Raw genomic sequence first — 17,243 nt, forward strand, 5'->3', positions numbered from 1 at the left:
TACTGACAGGTAACCCCAAATTATCCTTCAAGTGGATGTATCTAATTTAGTTTCAGGTCATCATTTAATTCACATTCTTTGTGGGTAACCCTGTAGCTTCTAAATCTGTGCATACATTTCTGCTTCAAGGATTTGTCTGAATGTAATTCAAAGTGATCCTTTAGTCAGAAAGCACTTTTAACGATGTATTTCACTTGTCAGTTTATGTCTGATTTTTAAAGGTTTAGAGATAAAAAACCGGATTGAATATTTACCATAATACTATTAGATTAATAGATTTCAAATATTCTGCAGCACCGGCTTCAGGATACACATTTGATTGTTGAAACACGCGAATCTAATAAGATCTAAGATGTTCTTGCAGTATTAAACATGGATAAAGCTTTATAACAAAATCTTTGTTTCTCTGGGGGGTGTCTAGTCTGGGTTATTGTTTGTTTGTATCCAATAAACGTAAAAACGGTTCAACTGATAGAACCCAAATTGTGTGTGGGACCTCACATGACTGCAAGGAAGGTTATGGATGATCAAAGTTTCAAAAATTAGCCTCCAACAAAATTAGATCTTCATTAAATTTTGAAAATCCACGAAATGGTTTTCTTTAAATCTGCGAACTTTTTTTGTTTTTGTTTTACAATGTATACAAAGAGAAGCGCCCTGAAAGCCAAGTAATAATATTGAATCTCATACAGTCATAAAGAAAATATATCACGGAAACTCTGGTTCATTTGAAATAATATACGGACTTTACCGACTTTTCCGACTTTAACGACTTTTCCGACTTTTCCGACTTTTCCGACTTCACCGAATTTTAGGCAGCTATAGGGCAAGCTTGTCCAGTATTTAAACGACCATATTAAGCATAGGGATAAGCATCATTCAAATATATATATAAAAGTAAGGATGGGTATCATTCAAATATATAAATATAAAAGTAGGGATGGGCATCATTCAAATATATATATAAAAGTAGGGATGGTAATCATTCAAATATATACATAAAAGTAAGGATGGGCATCATTCAAATATATATATAAAAGTAAGGATGGGCATCATTCAAATATATACATAAAAGTAAGGATGTGTATCATTCAAATATATACATAAAAGTAAGGATGTGTATCATTCAAATATACATATAAAAGTAGGAATGGGCATGAATCAAATATATACATGAAAGTAGGGATGGGCATCATTCAAATATATACCTAAAAGTAATGATGGGCATCATTCAAATATATTCATAAAAGTAAGAATGGGCATCATTCAAATATATACATAAAAGTAAGGATGGGCATCATTCAAATATATATATAAAAGTAGGGATGGGTATCATTCAAATATATATATATAAGTAGGGATTGGCATCATTCAAATATATATATATAAAAGTAGGGATGGGCATCATTCAAATATATACATAAAAGTAGGGATGGGCATCGTTTTCGATTATTTTTCTTCAAAACGATCTTTTTTCATTTTGGATGTCAATTTCGAAAAACTGACAAAATTTTTTTTTATTTAAAAACAAAAAAACTGAAAAAATCGTTTTCTGTTTCAAAACGAAAAAAGAAATAAGAACAACTTGTCAATGTTGTCTTTTGTTCAGAACTTTATATTTTCTTTATAAAAACGAATTTGTTGGCGTTTTATTTAGACATGATATCTGAAATAATTATAAAAGTTGATGTATTGTATTGTATCACAGTATAGAAAGTAGAGTGGCGATGTGAGGTGTAGAGTATGGTTGGAGAAACTTGAAATAAACCGGTTCCAGTCCTTCTTCCCAGATCAGCAGGTCATCTCGAGCCCGGAGCAGGTCAGCTAGTGCTTCACTAGAAACCTGGAGAAATGATAACGGTGAGAAACGAAAAAGATTATTTATTGCTACTTTATTTTTTACTAGTTTAGGAACCCAACTCCTGTCGTATATCCACACTTAAACGATTTTTACGGGAAACTAAATTTTCGCTATAAGTCAACCCACTAAATTTAGAATCTTAAAACCAAGTTAAGAACATTCCCGTGTGTCTCCCGAGTTCCCCAATCACAATGTGAGTCAAATCAGTCCAGCGGCTCAGCTGAGTTATGATCGGACGGAAAAACAAACTGACACCCAACTTTATATATATATAGATTTCGATGATTTGTTGAATTAAGATTATTTTCAACAAAATATTCCAGATATATACCGCTTTAAACATACAGGAAAGAAAGATGTTGTAATTATATTTTAGTTAATCTAGTTCTCATTACGCTTAAAGGAACTGTTAACGTAATTTTAAAATTAGTGAACCTATAGATTTATAGCTAGTTAATATGTCCGATACCCTTTAGAGCTTTGTCTGACCAAGCATAAATGAGATGTTCATGTTTCTCTTTTTGAAAGTAATTGAGTCTATGCCACAAACTCGGATTGTCTAATCTTTATTCTGCGAACCAATGTAGCAGACCTTGTCACCTTATAGATATTTTAAATTAAGAATTCTGTTGGATCAAATAAGTTTCATATGTCTAAAGTTTACATCATCAGTATGCAAAAATGTAGGGAGTAGAAAATTTAAGTTTGTGGCAAAGACTCAATTTCTTTGTTTATTTTCAATTGTGGTTTCTCTAAAAATTGAATTTTAGTTTTCTACTTTAAAAAACAATGCAGTCAATTGTCAAAATTAAACACTTCCGTACCTTAAGATCTGCCTGTATAGATGCCTGAGTAGCCTGGAGATCATTAAATAGTGCCTGATTATCTAGAGCCAGGATATTGGTAGAATCTTCACTAAGGAAATAAGAACAGATGAATGAGAATATCCATCTCTGCTGCTCTATACTGGTTCCGTAGCTTCCGGTCTTCTTGTACTGAGCTTTCAGGGGCTAAAGTAGTAGAATATATATTAAACATGACATAATCACATTTTTTGTGTTTTTATTGAAAAAAGAATTGAGTGTTTGCAACATACTCAGATTTTCTAATACCTAAATCTTTGCAACCTGATGTCGTAGACCTTTGATTTTTCAAACTATGAATAAAATAGTTTAGGTTAGAATATTAGGCTACAGAATATAGGGGTTAGAAAATTAGATTTTGTGGAAAAAACTCAATTCCTTGCACATACATTTTTCTTTTAAGGATTCTTATGCTTGATAAGAACTTTTATGGTTTATATTGAAAAAACTTACTGGTAGAAACAAAATAAATTTTTAGTTATAAAGTAATATATTTCAATTGTCCATTACTTTCGAATTTTAATGATAACCAAATTTTAATGAAATAAATTGTTTACCAGGGTAAGTATGAGGAACTGTATTGTTTACCTGGGTAAGAATGAGGAACTGTATTGTTTACCTGGGTAAGAATGAGGAATTGTATTGTTTACCTGGGTAAGGATGATGAACTGTATTGTTTACCTGGGTAAGGATGAGGAACTGTATTGTTTACCTAGGTAAGAATAAGGAACTGTATTGTTTACCTGGGTAAGAATGAGGAACTGTATTATTTACCTGGGTAAGAATGAGGAACTGTATTGTTTACCTGGGTAAGGATGAGTAACTGTATTGTTTACCTGGGTAAGAATAAGGAACTGTATTGTTTACCTGGGTAAGAATGAGGAACTGTATTATTTACCTGGGTAAGAATGAGGAACTGTATTGTTTACCTGGGTAAGGATGAGTAACTGTATTGTTTACCTGGGTAAGAATAAGGAACTGTATTGTTTACCTGGGTAAGAATGAGGAACTGTATTGTTTACCTGGGTAGGAATGAGGAACTGTATTGTTTACCTGGGTAAGGATGAGGAACTGTATTGTTTACCTGGGTAAAAATGAGGAACTGTATTGTTTACCTGGGTAAGGATGAGGAACTTGAGACTAGTTTCTTCATCTTCAAGATTCCGTTTCCGTAAATAATCAACAAACCTAAAATAAATTTAGAAATTAAAGAGATTGAAGGCGTCCTATTAACAACGATACACTTTAAACATTTTACTGAGAAAAAATAATCAAGTTATACTTGTTCTTCTTCTTTCTATTAATTAATTATTTTCAAGTAAAGTTTTCTATAAAATAAAGTTGCGGTGTGGTGCAAATAAAGAAAGAAAGAAGTCATTCAAAATTTACACTTTTTTAGATCTAAAAACAAGGATTTCTTTCTCACTTTTGTGCAGATAAAAGTGAGAAGGGTTCCATTGTGAATTGGGCCATGCCCACGTAGAAATGGCTTTACACAACATTCCCTTTAAAGGGAGTAACCGGCAAGTACTTAGGATTTATTTGGGACATATTAAACGTTTTTAAAAAATGTATAATTATACTGAGTTTGAGTGAAAATTCGACTTTCAAAATCATCCATTTGGGCAATTACATTTTGAGAATCGATTTTTTTTAAATTTTCATTAACGACGACAAAAAATGTAACAAAATTCGACAGTAAAGTAGTTAGTTGTTTAAAGAACAGGTTGAGAACACAAAAATTATCTATTATCATCGAAAATGAGCAATCTTATTCAGTTATTAGTTTCTGTAATGTCTCATTGTTCACAAACATTTTCCGTAGGTTTCCTGAAATGTTTATGGAAAAGACGACATTTGAAGAATTAAAAAAATCTGTGAACAAATTCATAAAAAATAAGAAAGTCAATATAATCATAAAACGCCCCCCCCCCCCCCAGCCTGTTTAGGATTTAAAAATCCCAAACATATTTATAATCCCACTATGAAGTAGTATTTTATAAATGCATATTGGACAATTTACTATTTCCACTATAAAACTTTATTTATTTATTTAATCATGGAGTAATTCTTAAAAAAAATGTTCCAACATCGATTGATTGATAAAAATGTAATTCTCAATATGTCTCCTAGTGTTCCAGCATCTTCTGTCTCTAGAATTTGATTAATAAATATGTCCCCTAGTGTCCTCTGTAGGACACAAAAAAATATTGTTTTTAATCCACCTAAAAACTATCCAAAAGTCATAATTTATGTTTGTTGAGACATATCCTGTCAATATCCAACGGAATTATGTCGTTGCTGCAAACTCAAATTTTCTAATCCCTTACATATTTCAAACTATGAATTCTGTATTAGATAAAATAATTTAAGTTTGAAATAAAAAAGGTTTACGCTATCAGATGAGCGGGGGAAGGCAGTCGGCCATAAGCCACAACATTTTCCCCTTCCATGCCATATAGTAGCTTTTTTGTCTTCCGGCAGCCATGAGCCACAACCGTACGGTCTTCCATGCCATAGCATTTGAGTCTTACGGCAGTTGTTACGTTTTTAAATGATAAATTTAGTGCATTGAAATTGTAATTTTCATAAATCCAACGACGTCATACAAAAGATATTTTAAGAACTTTATATTCAAGTTTTAAATTGGAATAATGACGATTTCTTTAATTGTAAACTGCTATACTTATTTTCCCAAAAAATAAATTCAATCTTTCCTTTAAAACGACTTATTTTTGAAAACATTATGAATGATAAAAAGGATACACCATACTTCATACTCTTAAATCTCAAAGGGTGCACATAACCAAAAATTTGCACTATTTAACGAGGAAATTGCAAAATAGAATGTTTTTGTGGAAATCTGGAACACGCAGGTAATGACTGCAGTTAATATTGTGATTTTTCTTATCTTTTGTTATTCTTTAGACTACCCCAAACAATTTGTCGCGGTGCTCACAATGCGTAAAATGATGTAAAATTTTTTTTGTAAAATGCAAAGCAGTTAATAAACTGAACACATTATTCATTGATCTTTAATAAACTTTTGCAATTTTTTAAAGGTATCACTATCATGTTTCGTGTAGGATTTTTAAAAATTGCAATTTCAGTGCTCTACATTTTTCATTTAAAAACGTTATAACAGCCGGAAGACTCAAATGCTGTGGCATGGAAGACCGTATGGTTGTGGCTCATAGCTGCCGGAAGACAAAAAGGTAATTTGTGGCACGGAAGGGGAAATTGTTGTGGCGCCTGCCTTCCCCCGCTCATCTGGTTCCAATTTGCAAATATTATAGTTCGTGGCAAAATCTCAGTTCCTTTAAACCAATTTGCATGGAGTCACAAAATTGATTGTTCATTTAAAAAAAAAAATAAAAAACATGTCACCTACTGATCCAGATATTGTTAATGAGCTCAGTATTTAAATTCTGTTCTGAGATCTCCGAAAATCCAACTGTTGAGAGTAGCTCACTAAGCGTGTGTGGAGGGGAAGCTTTCTGCAACAGAAATAAATGTCGTCTTCAAAGTATTCACTTATTTAAGTTTTGTAAGTCATATACATAGGGGTTTAAAAATGTATTTCCAAAACAAAATGATTATTACCTTTTTTTCTGTACAGAATTTGTCACAAATAGTCCCCATGTCAACATTAAGTTTATAAGTATTGCCCATTTAAACTTTCAGCTTCGCTGCAGCTAGAAAAAACATTGAGTGAATCATAGAAATTGATGATGTTAGTCATTATTTAATTAATTTTTGTTTGTGTATAAAATGTGTGTTTCGATGCAACTAACCTGTAACCCATTAACCTAGTAAATCCTCCAAAATTTGATTTTAATCACTCGAAACTATTCTTAACAATGGCGACCAAGAACTAGAACAGAATAGAATACATCTTCAAGAACATAAAACCTATGGTATTTAGGTACTGCACACAAAATACACTGTTTTACTTGCAGGTATATTGGTTGCAGTAAATCTGCACTAAAACTGCATTGGTTGAGAATGCATATTTGCAATATCCTTGCTGCACCGCGCCTATGCACTCTGCACTGCAACGCAGCACATGCATTTACAGGAATACAGCAAGTCACAGAAAAAGCAATTAACAAAATATGAAACTGATTCAAATCCACTTTTGCAGGATTAAAATCATGGTTTTTGATTATTAAAAGCTTTTGAACCTGATCCGAAAACTTACAATGTTTGACAGCTTCAGGTTGGATTTGGTTGAATGAATCAAAAGGATAAAAAATTAATGCAATCAAGGAAAACCATTCAAATTCTAGTTTAATAAAGAAGAAAGAAAACATAGTATCTTGTGCAGTATCTACAAACCAAACAGGCAGAACAGGTAGTTTAAATAAAGTGAGAAGAAGACTATAAGAAAGTGTTTAATTAGCTTATCAAGACTAAATAAGCGAAATATTTACAAATAGAAAATGTCTTCAATCACTACTTTCTCATTTTTTGTAATTAAGAGAACTTATAACTTAGAATTTCATGTAATTACTTCATTTTAGCAAAAATAAACTTTATTCTTCCATGTCTAAGGATGTTAGGTTAGGGCTATGTATCAATGTCGTCTTCTGTACAGATAATGACTTACCAAGGTCAGTGAAAGTAAGCGCAACTTAAAACCAAATTTACTCTCTTTGATTGCGCAATTGTTTCAAAAATCTCAAACAATAAAAATAAATAATAATTTCTTATTTTTTTTTATAAACAGGGATAACTCTTCAAACAAAACAATTTGAAAGTTAAATATATTTTTTTCTGCCTTACCAACGTGTTCAAATAATCTAGTTTTATAACAAAGAAAAAAAACAATTTGACAAATTGAAAATAGCTAAGTATCCAAATTCTGTATATATAGTTATAGTAATTTCCATGCTCAAAATACATTTTGAATAACTATCAAATTTTGATAAGATTTCGTTCCAATTTGTATTTCGGAGTGGCATAATAAAGGCGTTTTCTGTCAAATTTCTTAATTTTTTCTTCAAGGACCAGACTATATTAATAGAACTGAGTAATCATAGTTGAACCACTTCTCTTGTGCACCGGTTACAGCTCAAGAGAAGTGGTTCAACTTCAGTCTACATAGTTCAACTACTTCTCTTGTGCACCGGATACAGCTCAAGAGAAGTGGTTCAACTTCAGTCTACATAGTTCAACTACTTCTCTTGTGCACCGGATACAGCTCAAGAGAAGTGGTTCAACTTCAGTCTACATAGTTCAACTACTTTTCTCTTTTCATTCAATTTGGTTCCGGAAACGCGTAAATGTTAAAAAATTTCAGAAAATGCTAGAATTAATTTTACCTAACAATTAATACTTTTTTCAGTCAGGATTCAGGTCTCTTTACAGAAATTACTCATTTTTATCTGAAAATATATACTTAAAAAATCAATTTTCGAGCAAATTTTATCCTAAACACATGTTATACATGTTTGAAAAAACACATTTATGTATATTGATTTACAACTGGTCGCTGCACCAAACTTGAACTGAAGTTTCAGGTAACCCTTATCAAGCTCATGAATACATAATACATTACACACATATATACATATATACATACATATATATATATATATATATATATATAAATAATCAATATATTAAAAACATGATTTGAAGTTTTATTGTATCGACATTATTTTCATGCTAGGCGTTCTCCAGGATAATAATTTGGTGATATATATACACAAGGGTTTACACATTTAAAAAAAATAATTTGGGGATTTATAATGAAAGATTACATTCAAAAACATTTATAAAATTGCATCAAAACCCCGTTTTAATGTCAAAACTTGTGTTTGATATCCGGTGTTTTGATTGTTATCAAGCTAATTCAGATTTCACATTCAGTTTGTTGATTTAATTTCAAGTGAAAACAATACATAACATGATTGGATTAATGTAGGGCAGATATATACACTATAATAGGCAGATAGGCCATACTCAATCCAATAGGCAATATGATAATATAAACGACATAATTACACCACGTCAAACTACAGTAAAAAAAGGACCGAAAAGACACTCTAGTATGCGGAGTCCATTAGCGCCTGATCCAATCAGGGTTTAGCCATGTGTTTGGTGTCTATTCTGAACCAATAGAAATAGTATGGTGGTAACATCTATCTATCTTTCTAGCTCATTATCCAATTAGAGATAAATCCTTATATCGACGCTAAACAGTAAATGGAAATATTAGCTTCTACTGAAACTATGGTAAAGATTACAATCCTTTATGGTTTTAATCATAACTCTCCTCTTATAAAAGAGGTATTGCATAAGAAGAACAAAAATGATTAAATTTTCTGATATTTAACGGGATAAATTGTTCATAAAATCCAAACTAAGGGAGATACGAGGTCCCAAAGTTGTACCAGTAATATTGCATAAATTTAACACAAGTAAAGCAGAAGCAACCCATTTTTAAAACTTTATATATTAAATGATTTAATTTTACCCAATTACAAAATTTAAATATGATTTTAGTCGATATATAAGCTTCCAAAGGTGTACTTACATTTTAACTCATCTTTTCTGATTATTAACTGCATTTAAACACAAGCAAAACATGTCTCTTATGTACAAAAGATAATAAACCTTGCAATTTGTCGCAAATTTGTGATTACATTTTTACTTTTCTTTTTTCCATAATCACTGCATATCAAAGAACAAGAGGTTTGAAATATCAACTGTTTACACCTGTACTTAGTGTATACGCTAACACCCTTTTGAGGCAATTAAAGAGAAAGCATGTATATTCTATATGTGTATTGAATATGTGTTGAATAGGTAGAAAGCAGAGAAAGCTTGGAAAGTTCTGTGTTTAGGTGAAAAGAAAATATTGGGGAATCTATAAACTGCAGTGTGATATCAAAATTTACTATGCATGTGTTTCTAGCAGTAATATTTGTACGTATAGCTCTTAAGAAATTACGCTAGTTTGTGATTGTTGTAAAGTTTCAGTGTAAAAAAGTGAATATAACTATATATAATTTGGAATATTAATAACACATGGAGTTAGTTTTTATAATAAAGTAAAATCTAAATAAATGACTCGCATTTTTTATCAATCTACATAGAAAGACTAGTTAAAACTCACAGTGATCTATACAATTATGAAAACTCGAAGCAAGGCTTTTCCCCCTTATTTGACCCTTACAATTTGAATATTTTTGAAGCCCTGGATAACAATATTATAAACTGAAAAGCAGTTGATTAGGTTTGGACGAACAAATTTCAAATTCTGGAGATTGAAACTTGTTTGAACTGTCAAGTTGGAAAAAGACTAGAAGTTTATTTCCAAACTATTAACTATTTATATATATATATATAGGGATCTTAACGTTTTCATTTTTTTGAAACACGATCGTTTCATCATGAAAACGACAATGAAAAAGCGAAAACGAAACGATCGTTTTTATAAAAATCTAATACGATCATTATTCGTTTTCTAAAAGTTCAAAACGATTGAAAAACGAAACAAAAAACGATTGTTTAACGATCGTTTTCAAAAACGATTAACAATCCTACATATATAACACAACAACATCAAATAATTACACATGATTGCTAAAATTCTCAAAGTAAACTGAACACTGAAATAATTCTTGACAAAATTTCTATTTCAGAATTTATTGGAAAATAAGTTTGAAGCGTGTAATTAGACGTTTAGATTACGCCATGTTTATCATACCGTTTCTTGAATACACAATTACAGTTTGATGAAAGCAGCTTGTTTAATGAGTTTAATCCTCGATCATAGATTGTATTCTTTGTAAAAATCTGTAAGATATAAATCTAAAGCCCAGAGTAATATTGTACATTAGAGGCCCGCTACAGTTTACATTAAATAAGCTCAAACATAATTGAAAATGACAAGTGTGCATGTGAACAGTGAACGCAGTATGCGCGTTATAAATGTGCAATGAATTGGGACATTCACAATCACATTCTTCTTTCTAGAAATGCAAATGTACCACACATACATCAAATATTGTATCACCGTTACAATAGAGCTATAAAGCTCCGATGTATCGACCTCCGGGAGTCAAAAGTTAAACAAGAGGTTAGAGGCCAACAATACTTAGTATTATTCTATACAAACTTAATATCTTAAACATTTGGGGCCTCGGAGGAAAAAAGGACTTATTTAAATCTTCAATTCGTAACACGTGCAGAAATTTTAACTATTTCCCCCTTTGCCCCTTGGATGAGAATAGGTTGATTTAATGTATGAAAGTATGTTACAAAAGCTCCTGTTTCTCCCCCCCCCGAGCCTCCCTCCTCAACCCCCCCCCCCAGTGAGCCCTGCTACCTTTTATCAACTATGACATGGAATTTGCAGATGAAAAAGAGGGTTAGATGTTGATACAGGGATAATGATATAAACTAATAAATACAAAAGTTGATTAAACTAAAATATGAAAGTTCTTTTCCAGATCTATCTATCTATCATCTTTTTGTTGAGTCTCTTTATCTCGATATTATCCGATTATAAAATGACCCGGGTCGTCTTTTATTTTCAGTTTACACTACATGGGGTTGGCCACAATGGACTAGTAAAGACGACCTGCAATTGTTCATAACGTTTCTGAGATTATATTTAGTATTCTGCCATGAATATAGTAATTCTGTCACCTTTTAAATGATTAGGCAAAGCAAAAACAAATTAACAGTTGCAGAGAATGTCGTAGTTTGTCTCTAATGACACAGTATTTTTATTATTGAAATGGGAGTAACTTTCTTCCTAATCTAGACTCCTATAAGCCTTAAAGGTAACACCCTTTTTTTGATTAGTTAAAAAAGACTGAATCCACAAAAAATGATTAAAAAATATTAACGGTTTGAATTTGTTAAAAAAAAAAGAATTAGCAGAGTTAAGAAATTATAAATGTGGTTCAATTTTAATCAAGCTCGAAATTATTGTCGGAAATTTCTAGCCACGAAAGAAGCAATTAAACCGGAAGAAGCCACTTCAACTACTTCTTTCATCTTCATAAATGTCCATCTTCCAGTAATTATGTTGACAATTTCTCCCTAAAAGTAAAAAATAAAACCCTGTCCACAATTCTCCATATTTTCTGAATGCTAAGATATAAAGATATGTGCATCCAGATATAGATAAATCAAAAACTTTAATGTTTCTTTTTTTATTGATTAATCCCCCCCCTTTAATATTGAAACCCTGTTGAGTGACCAATGTCCAGTGTGTCCTGCAATGTAGGTAGAAAATCGATTTTTAGTCTCAGTCTAAATCCCTCTCTGTATTGTGTATTGAACTATTATGTAAAAAAATGTTTTAGATAAATTTGTTTACGTGTTTAGAAGGATGGTCGTTGTGCTTTCAAGTGGTCAACCATTTAAAAAGGGCCCTGCCTTGCCCGATTCTCTTTAAATATCTGATCATTTATATGAAATATATCGCCGTTTATAGCTTAAAAAGTTTTTTTCTTCATCAATGTTTTGAAACAGAATCCGTTAGTTACTTTTCTACAGAAGGCAAAAAAGGCTATAATTTTCAATTGAAAAAAAAACATGAATATCTCGTTCATTTTTGATCAGTCAAAGCTTTTTATGCTGCACTGTTGTGAATAACTTGAAAGACCACTTTAAAAATGGAGATAAATTAAATTTTGCTATCTTCGGTTTCCAAGTTAACTGCTCTAACTGAGTTCTAGATTGACATTTTCTGCTTAATAAATGCGGGAATATATCTTGAAACTGTCTCATCACGTGATTTTTATATAATCAATCCTTTATGATTTAATTTAAGCCTTTAAAGGGTTCTGCTCATAGCACAACGTAGATTTCATATAAGACACAAAATATTTCTTCGGGGATGAAATTTAAACACATATTTTTATTTTGTCTGATCGATCTTTTCTTTGAAAATGTGGAAGACATTTTTTTTAAAAGCAATTACATACAGGTATTTCAAATATAAGATTTAGTAATAGAGGTTTAAAGATTTTATAATTGAATTTTATTAAAAAAAAATTCCAACGTTTTTGTGTCAATTTTCAAATTATTGTGCCACAGTTTATACAGTTTAAAAAACTGAAAAGTACGAATCCAGAATATTTCTTATAAACTAATACATAATAAAAGATGTGTGAGTAAGTTAGAAGTTAAAATTGTCGCATTGTTGAATAAAATCTTGCAGTCCGACTCCAGTAGTCTATATATATTCAAAGAGCAACGTTGGTAAACTGTCAAAGTGGCGACAATCACGTGTTAAAGTATGAGAATGACGTTTTTTGTAGCCTTGTCAAGGTGTCCCGTTTTGTTGTATACTTGTCAAGGTGTCACGTTTTGTTGTAGGCAATTGGCAAGGTGTCACGTTTTTTGTAGGCTTGTAAGGTGTCGCGTTTTGTTGTAGACTTATCAAGGTGTCACGTTTTGTTGTAGGCTTGTCAAGGTGTCAAGTTTTGTTGCAGGCTTATCAAGGTGTCACGTTTTGTTGTATGCTTGTCAAGGTGTCCCGTTTTGTTGTATGCTTGTCAATGTATCACGTTTTGTTGTAGGCAATTGTCAAGGTGTCAAGATTTGTTGTAGGCTTATCAAGGTGTCACGTTTTGTTGTAGGCTTGTCAAGGTGTCACGATTTTTTTTAGGCTTGTCAAGGTGTCACTTTTTGTTGTAGGCTTGTCAATGTGTCACTTTTTGTTGTAGGCTTGTCAAGGTGTCAAGATTTGTTGTAGGCTTATCAAGGTGTCACGTTTTGTTGTAGGCTTGTCAAGGTGTCACGTTTTGTTGTAGGCTTGCCAAGGTGTCAAGATTTGTTGTAGGCTTATCAATGTGTCAAGATTTGTTGTAGGCTTGTCAATGTGTCACGTTTTGTTGTAGGCTTGTTAAGCTGTTTTCGATATTAATAATCAGCTTTCCTGCAGTTTCCTTCCATAAACATATTTTATTCATAATTTATGTTTCATATTTTTTTTTGGAGCTTTATGTTAATTTAAATACAGTGGACGTAAGGGGTTCAAGATCTTTTAGGGAAACGTTTATTCAAAATTCTGTATTTTGACTGTACTGTATAATAGATCTGTTCTGTGACCAGCTTATTCTCGTGAGAGTAGTTTTTGTATTAATTGTGCCAATGGTTTAGCTGTAACCGGTAATGGTAACCGGCTTAGTGTTGTAATCACAGTTTTGAATCACGACAGTTTTGAATCACAACTCATTAAACATTAAAAAAAGGATCTTTTGGTTTAGCAAGTTGGACGCCGTGTAAACTAACATCATATTTAATTTAAAAAAGGATTTAAAAGTATTTGCATAGATTTTTCTCGGATTTCAATTTTTTCTTTTATTTTTACTAAATATAATGAATTTAAAAAATTTATATGCGCAGCTAGACAAGTTTGAGTAATTAGTAATTCTGTCATTTCTAGATTATTTATTATTTTAAGGAAAAAAAATAGAATGTGTGTGCAATTATGTAAAAAACATATCATGTATGCATTATTCTTTATTATTGCAGAACATTTAACTGTTGCAGGTTTAAATTTTTAGGTCGTCTTATTTTAAGCCAAATGTGGCAGCATGTTGCGGTGTAAATTTGAAGACACGAAGCACCAAAAATTCCTGTTGAATCCTATTTCATGTTGAAATTCTGTTACTTTATATCAATACAGACCAAAGGAGTAATTATGAATTAACCCNCCCCCCCCCCCCAGCACTATATAGGGTTAACAAGTATACACCACTGCCTGTGATACAGGCAGGTATTTAAGCAATTTGGGGGAATCTAGGTCTATTTTTCATAAGATTTTATTTTAATAAAGTTATTTTGATTTTAAGCAAAGTTTTAAGAACACTTTCAATCAGAGATACTCTCCCTGTCATAATAATAGAAGATTTAGACATTAGAAAGGCAAAAAAAGAGGTCAAAACTGAAATTTTGAATCTTTTATAAAAGTTTTGGAAAAGAAAATTGTTGCTTTTAACTCATAATTTATGTATTTTAAAGTATTTATTTTTCAGATAAATGTCGTCGTTGAAATCCTGAAACCCAGACTCACTCAACCTCGATGGTAAGTATAAGGTTTAAACTAAAACATAATAAGACATTTTTCAATGAAAAAGACTTCAGAAAAGGACCTAGAGAACCCCAAGAACAGGTTTCCGTTGATTAAACAGAACATGGTCCGCCATATTGGGATAATGTTCTCAGTCGGAGGGAACATCCTGGAGCATAGTAGAATATTATTCCTTGAGCTAGTAAAATATCAATTCTGGAGCTAATAGAATACTAATCCTAGAGTAGAATATTAATCCTAGAGTAAAATATTACTCCTAGAGTAGAATATTAAACCTAGAGTAGAATATTAATCCTAGAGTAGAATATTAATCCTAGAGTAAAATATTACTCCTAGAGTAGAATATTAATCCTAAAGTAGAATATTAATCCTAGAGTAAAATATTACTCCTAGAGCAGAATATTAATCCTAGAAAAGAATATTTATCCTAGAGTAGAATTTTAATACTAGAGCAGAATATTAATCCTAGAAAAGAATATTAATCCTAGAGTAGAATATTAATACTAGAGCAGAATATTAATCCTAGAAAAGAATATTAATACTAGAGTAGAATATTAATACTAGAGTAGAATATTATTCTTAAAGTAGAATATTATTCCTAGAGTAGAATATTAATCCTAGAGTAGAATATTAATCCTAGAGTAGAATACTACTCCTAGAGTAGAATATTAATACTAGAGTAGAATATTAATCCTAGAGTAGAATATTAATCCTAGAGTAGAATATTAATCACTAGAGTAGAATATTAATACTAGAGTAGATATTAATCCTAGAGTAGAATACTACTCATAGAGTAGATATTAATCCTAGAGTAGAATATTAATACTAGAGTAGATATTAATCACTAGAGTAGAATATTAATCCTAGAGTAGAATATTAATCCTAGAGTAGAATATTAATACTAGAGTAGATATTAATCACTAGAGTAGAATATTAATACTAGAGTAGAATATTAATCCTAGAGTAGAATATTAATACTAGAGTAGAATATTAATACTAGAGTAGAATATTAATACTAGAGTAGATATTAATCACTAGAGTAGATATTAATCACTAGAGTAGAATATTAATCCTAGAGTAGAATATTAATCCTAGAGTAGAATATTAATCCTAGAGTAGAATACTACTCCTAGAGTAGAATATTAATCCTAGAGTAGAATATTAATCCTAGATTAGATATTAATCCTAGAGTAGAATATTAATACTAGAGTAGAATATTAATACTAGAGTAGATATTAATCCTAGAGTAGAATACTACTCCTAGAGTAGAATATTAATCCTAGAGTAGAACTTTATATTCCAGAATCTTGATGATATTGAAGGTCGAGACAAGAATAAAGAAGATGGGAGCAAATCTTTCTAAAAAGAAGAAGAAGCATCATGAATCTCTTCTCACTCAGACAAGAACAGTTATTGGGGTAAATCAATTTGAGCATGAAATCATGAAATATTCTAAATAAATGTTACTTTACAGAGAAAAAAAAAACAAATTATAAAACAGGAAATCTATTGGCAAAAATAATTTTTTTTCTTTCTTTTCACAGGACGAATCTCCGCCGCAATCTCCTCGATCCTTGAGCTCCACCCTGTCCTCCTCCGCCCTCACGGCGGAGTTTAAGGCGTTCCTAGCCAGACTTGACTCAGCGGATCCAGGTATTATTATATTATTATTATCATTATCATAATCATGTTATCATTTTATTTTTATTATTATTATTATTATTATTTTTATCAATAATCAATAATGAAATTTTAAAATGTGAAGAAATTTTAGCCCTCTAATGTAAGCCGTTTTTAAGCTATCAAGAAAAAACACAGGGCGGGGGGGTGATAGGGTGTTAGAAACAAAACAATTCAAAAATGTACTAGGAAATATGGTTTTCCGATTGAAACCTTAATATTATTTTTAGAGCACTATGTAAAGCGTCGGACGAGCTGAGAGGAGAGATGGTTGAGGAGATCGGAGACCTTTACTTCAAGGTACCTGGAGAAGGATTGGTCTTAGAAAATAATCAGGTAGTAATAAAACCTTGACATATCACTCCATGACTGAACTGAGAAATAGAAAAAACGACAAAATTATGAAATAAATAAAAACGCCCGGGACCCGATATCATGAATAGCGAGAAATAGTTAATACGCTGAACCACCTCTTCGTGAGCCTGTTCAATTTGTAAAAAGGGAATTAACTGAAGGGGTTTACTACTTTTTGCTATTAATTAAATCTGATTTCTGGAAATAAAAAAATATATGTTTTTTTTTTACTTAGTTATGTTATATTTAATCAAATCGCTATATCTTTGCAACCAAATTCCGTAAACCTTTTATATTTTAAACTAAAAATTTAGTTACAGGGTGTCCCAATAAACATGGGAATTCAGTGACGAATTCGATATCGTCTTTTTAAATAGTTCTTTGATTTAGTATAGTGATACCTACTGAGAAAGCTGTAATC

The 17,243-nt window shown here is 31.3% G+C and overlaps 1 protein-coding gene and 1 long non-coding RNA gene across 3 annotated transcripts; one reads left to right on the forward strand and one right to left on the reverse strand.

Annotated features, from left to right (window-relative positions):
• Positions 1 to 1,594: 1,594 nt before the first annotated feature.
• LOC111695221 (uncharacterized) lies at positions 1,595 to 8,126 on the reverse strand. The gene is made up of 7 exons (XM_023464451.1): positions 8,049 to 8,126; positions 6,519 to 6,598; positions 6,328 to 6,419; positions 6,112 to 6,221; positions 3,840 to 3,912; positions 2,686 to 2,871; positions 1,595 to 1,843 (listed from the first exon to the last, which is right to left on the reverse strand). Exons 3-7 carry the CDS (start codon positions 6,394 to 6,396, stop codon positions 1,703 to 1,705), a joined length of 579 nt encoding a protein of 192 aa, XP_023320219.1. The 5' UTR covers positions 6,397 to 6,419; positions 6,519 to 6,598; positions 8,049 to 8,126; the 3' UTR covers positions 1,595 to 1,702.
• Positions 8,127 to 14,700: 6,574 nt separating this feature from the next.
• Positions 14,701 to 16,437, forward strand: LOC111695239 (uncharacterized). 2 transcript variants are annotated; one of them, XR_002763819.1, is made up of 3 exons: positions 14,701 to 14,782; positions 16,092 to 16,206; positions 16,333 to 16,437. It is a non-coding gene; the product is annotated as an uncharacterized LOC111695239 (long non-coding RNA). The 2 variants fall into 2 exon arrangements; XR_002763820.1 differs by having other exon boundaries at positions 14,710 to 14,782; positions 16,111 to 16,206.
• The last annotated feature ends 806 nt before the right edge of the window (positions 16,438 to 17,243 follow it).

Source organism: Eurytemora carolleeae, unplaced genomic scaffold (genome assembly GCF_000591075.1).
Source record: "Eurytemora carolleeae unplaced genomic scaffold, Eaff_2.0 scaffold43, whole genome shotgun sequence".
Classification (NCBI taxonomy): Eukaryota; Metazoa; Arthropoda; class Copepoda; order Calanoida; family Temoridae; genus Eurytemora; species Eurytemora carolleeae.

Bases quoted from the DNA above. Each gene is read 5' to 3' on its own strand.
- LOC111695221 (XM_023464451.1), bottom strand. From the start codon at position 6,396: ATGGGCAATACTTATAAACTTAATGTTGACATGGGGACTATTTGTGAC. The intron at 2,872-3,839 runs GTAAACAATACA...CTACTACTTTAG, and splicing joins AGTTCCTCATCCTTACCCAG to CCCCTGAAAGCTCAGTACAA. The intron at 1,844-2,685 runs GTACGGAAGTGT...TCATTTCTCCAG, and splicing joins CTATACAGGCAGATCTTAAG to GTTTCTAGTGAAGCACTAGC.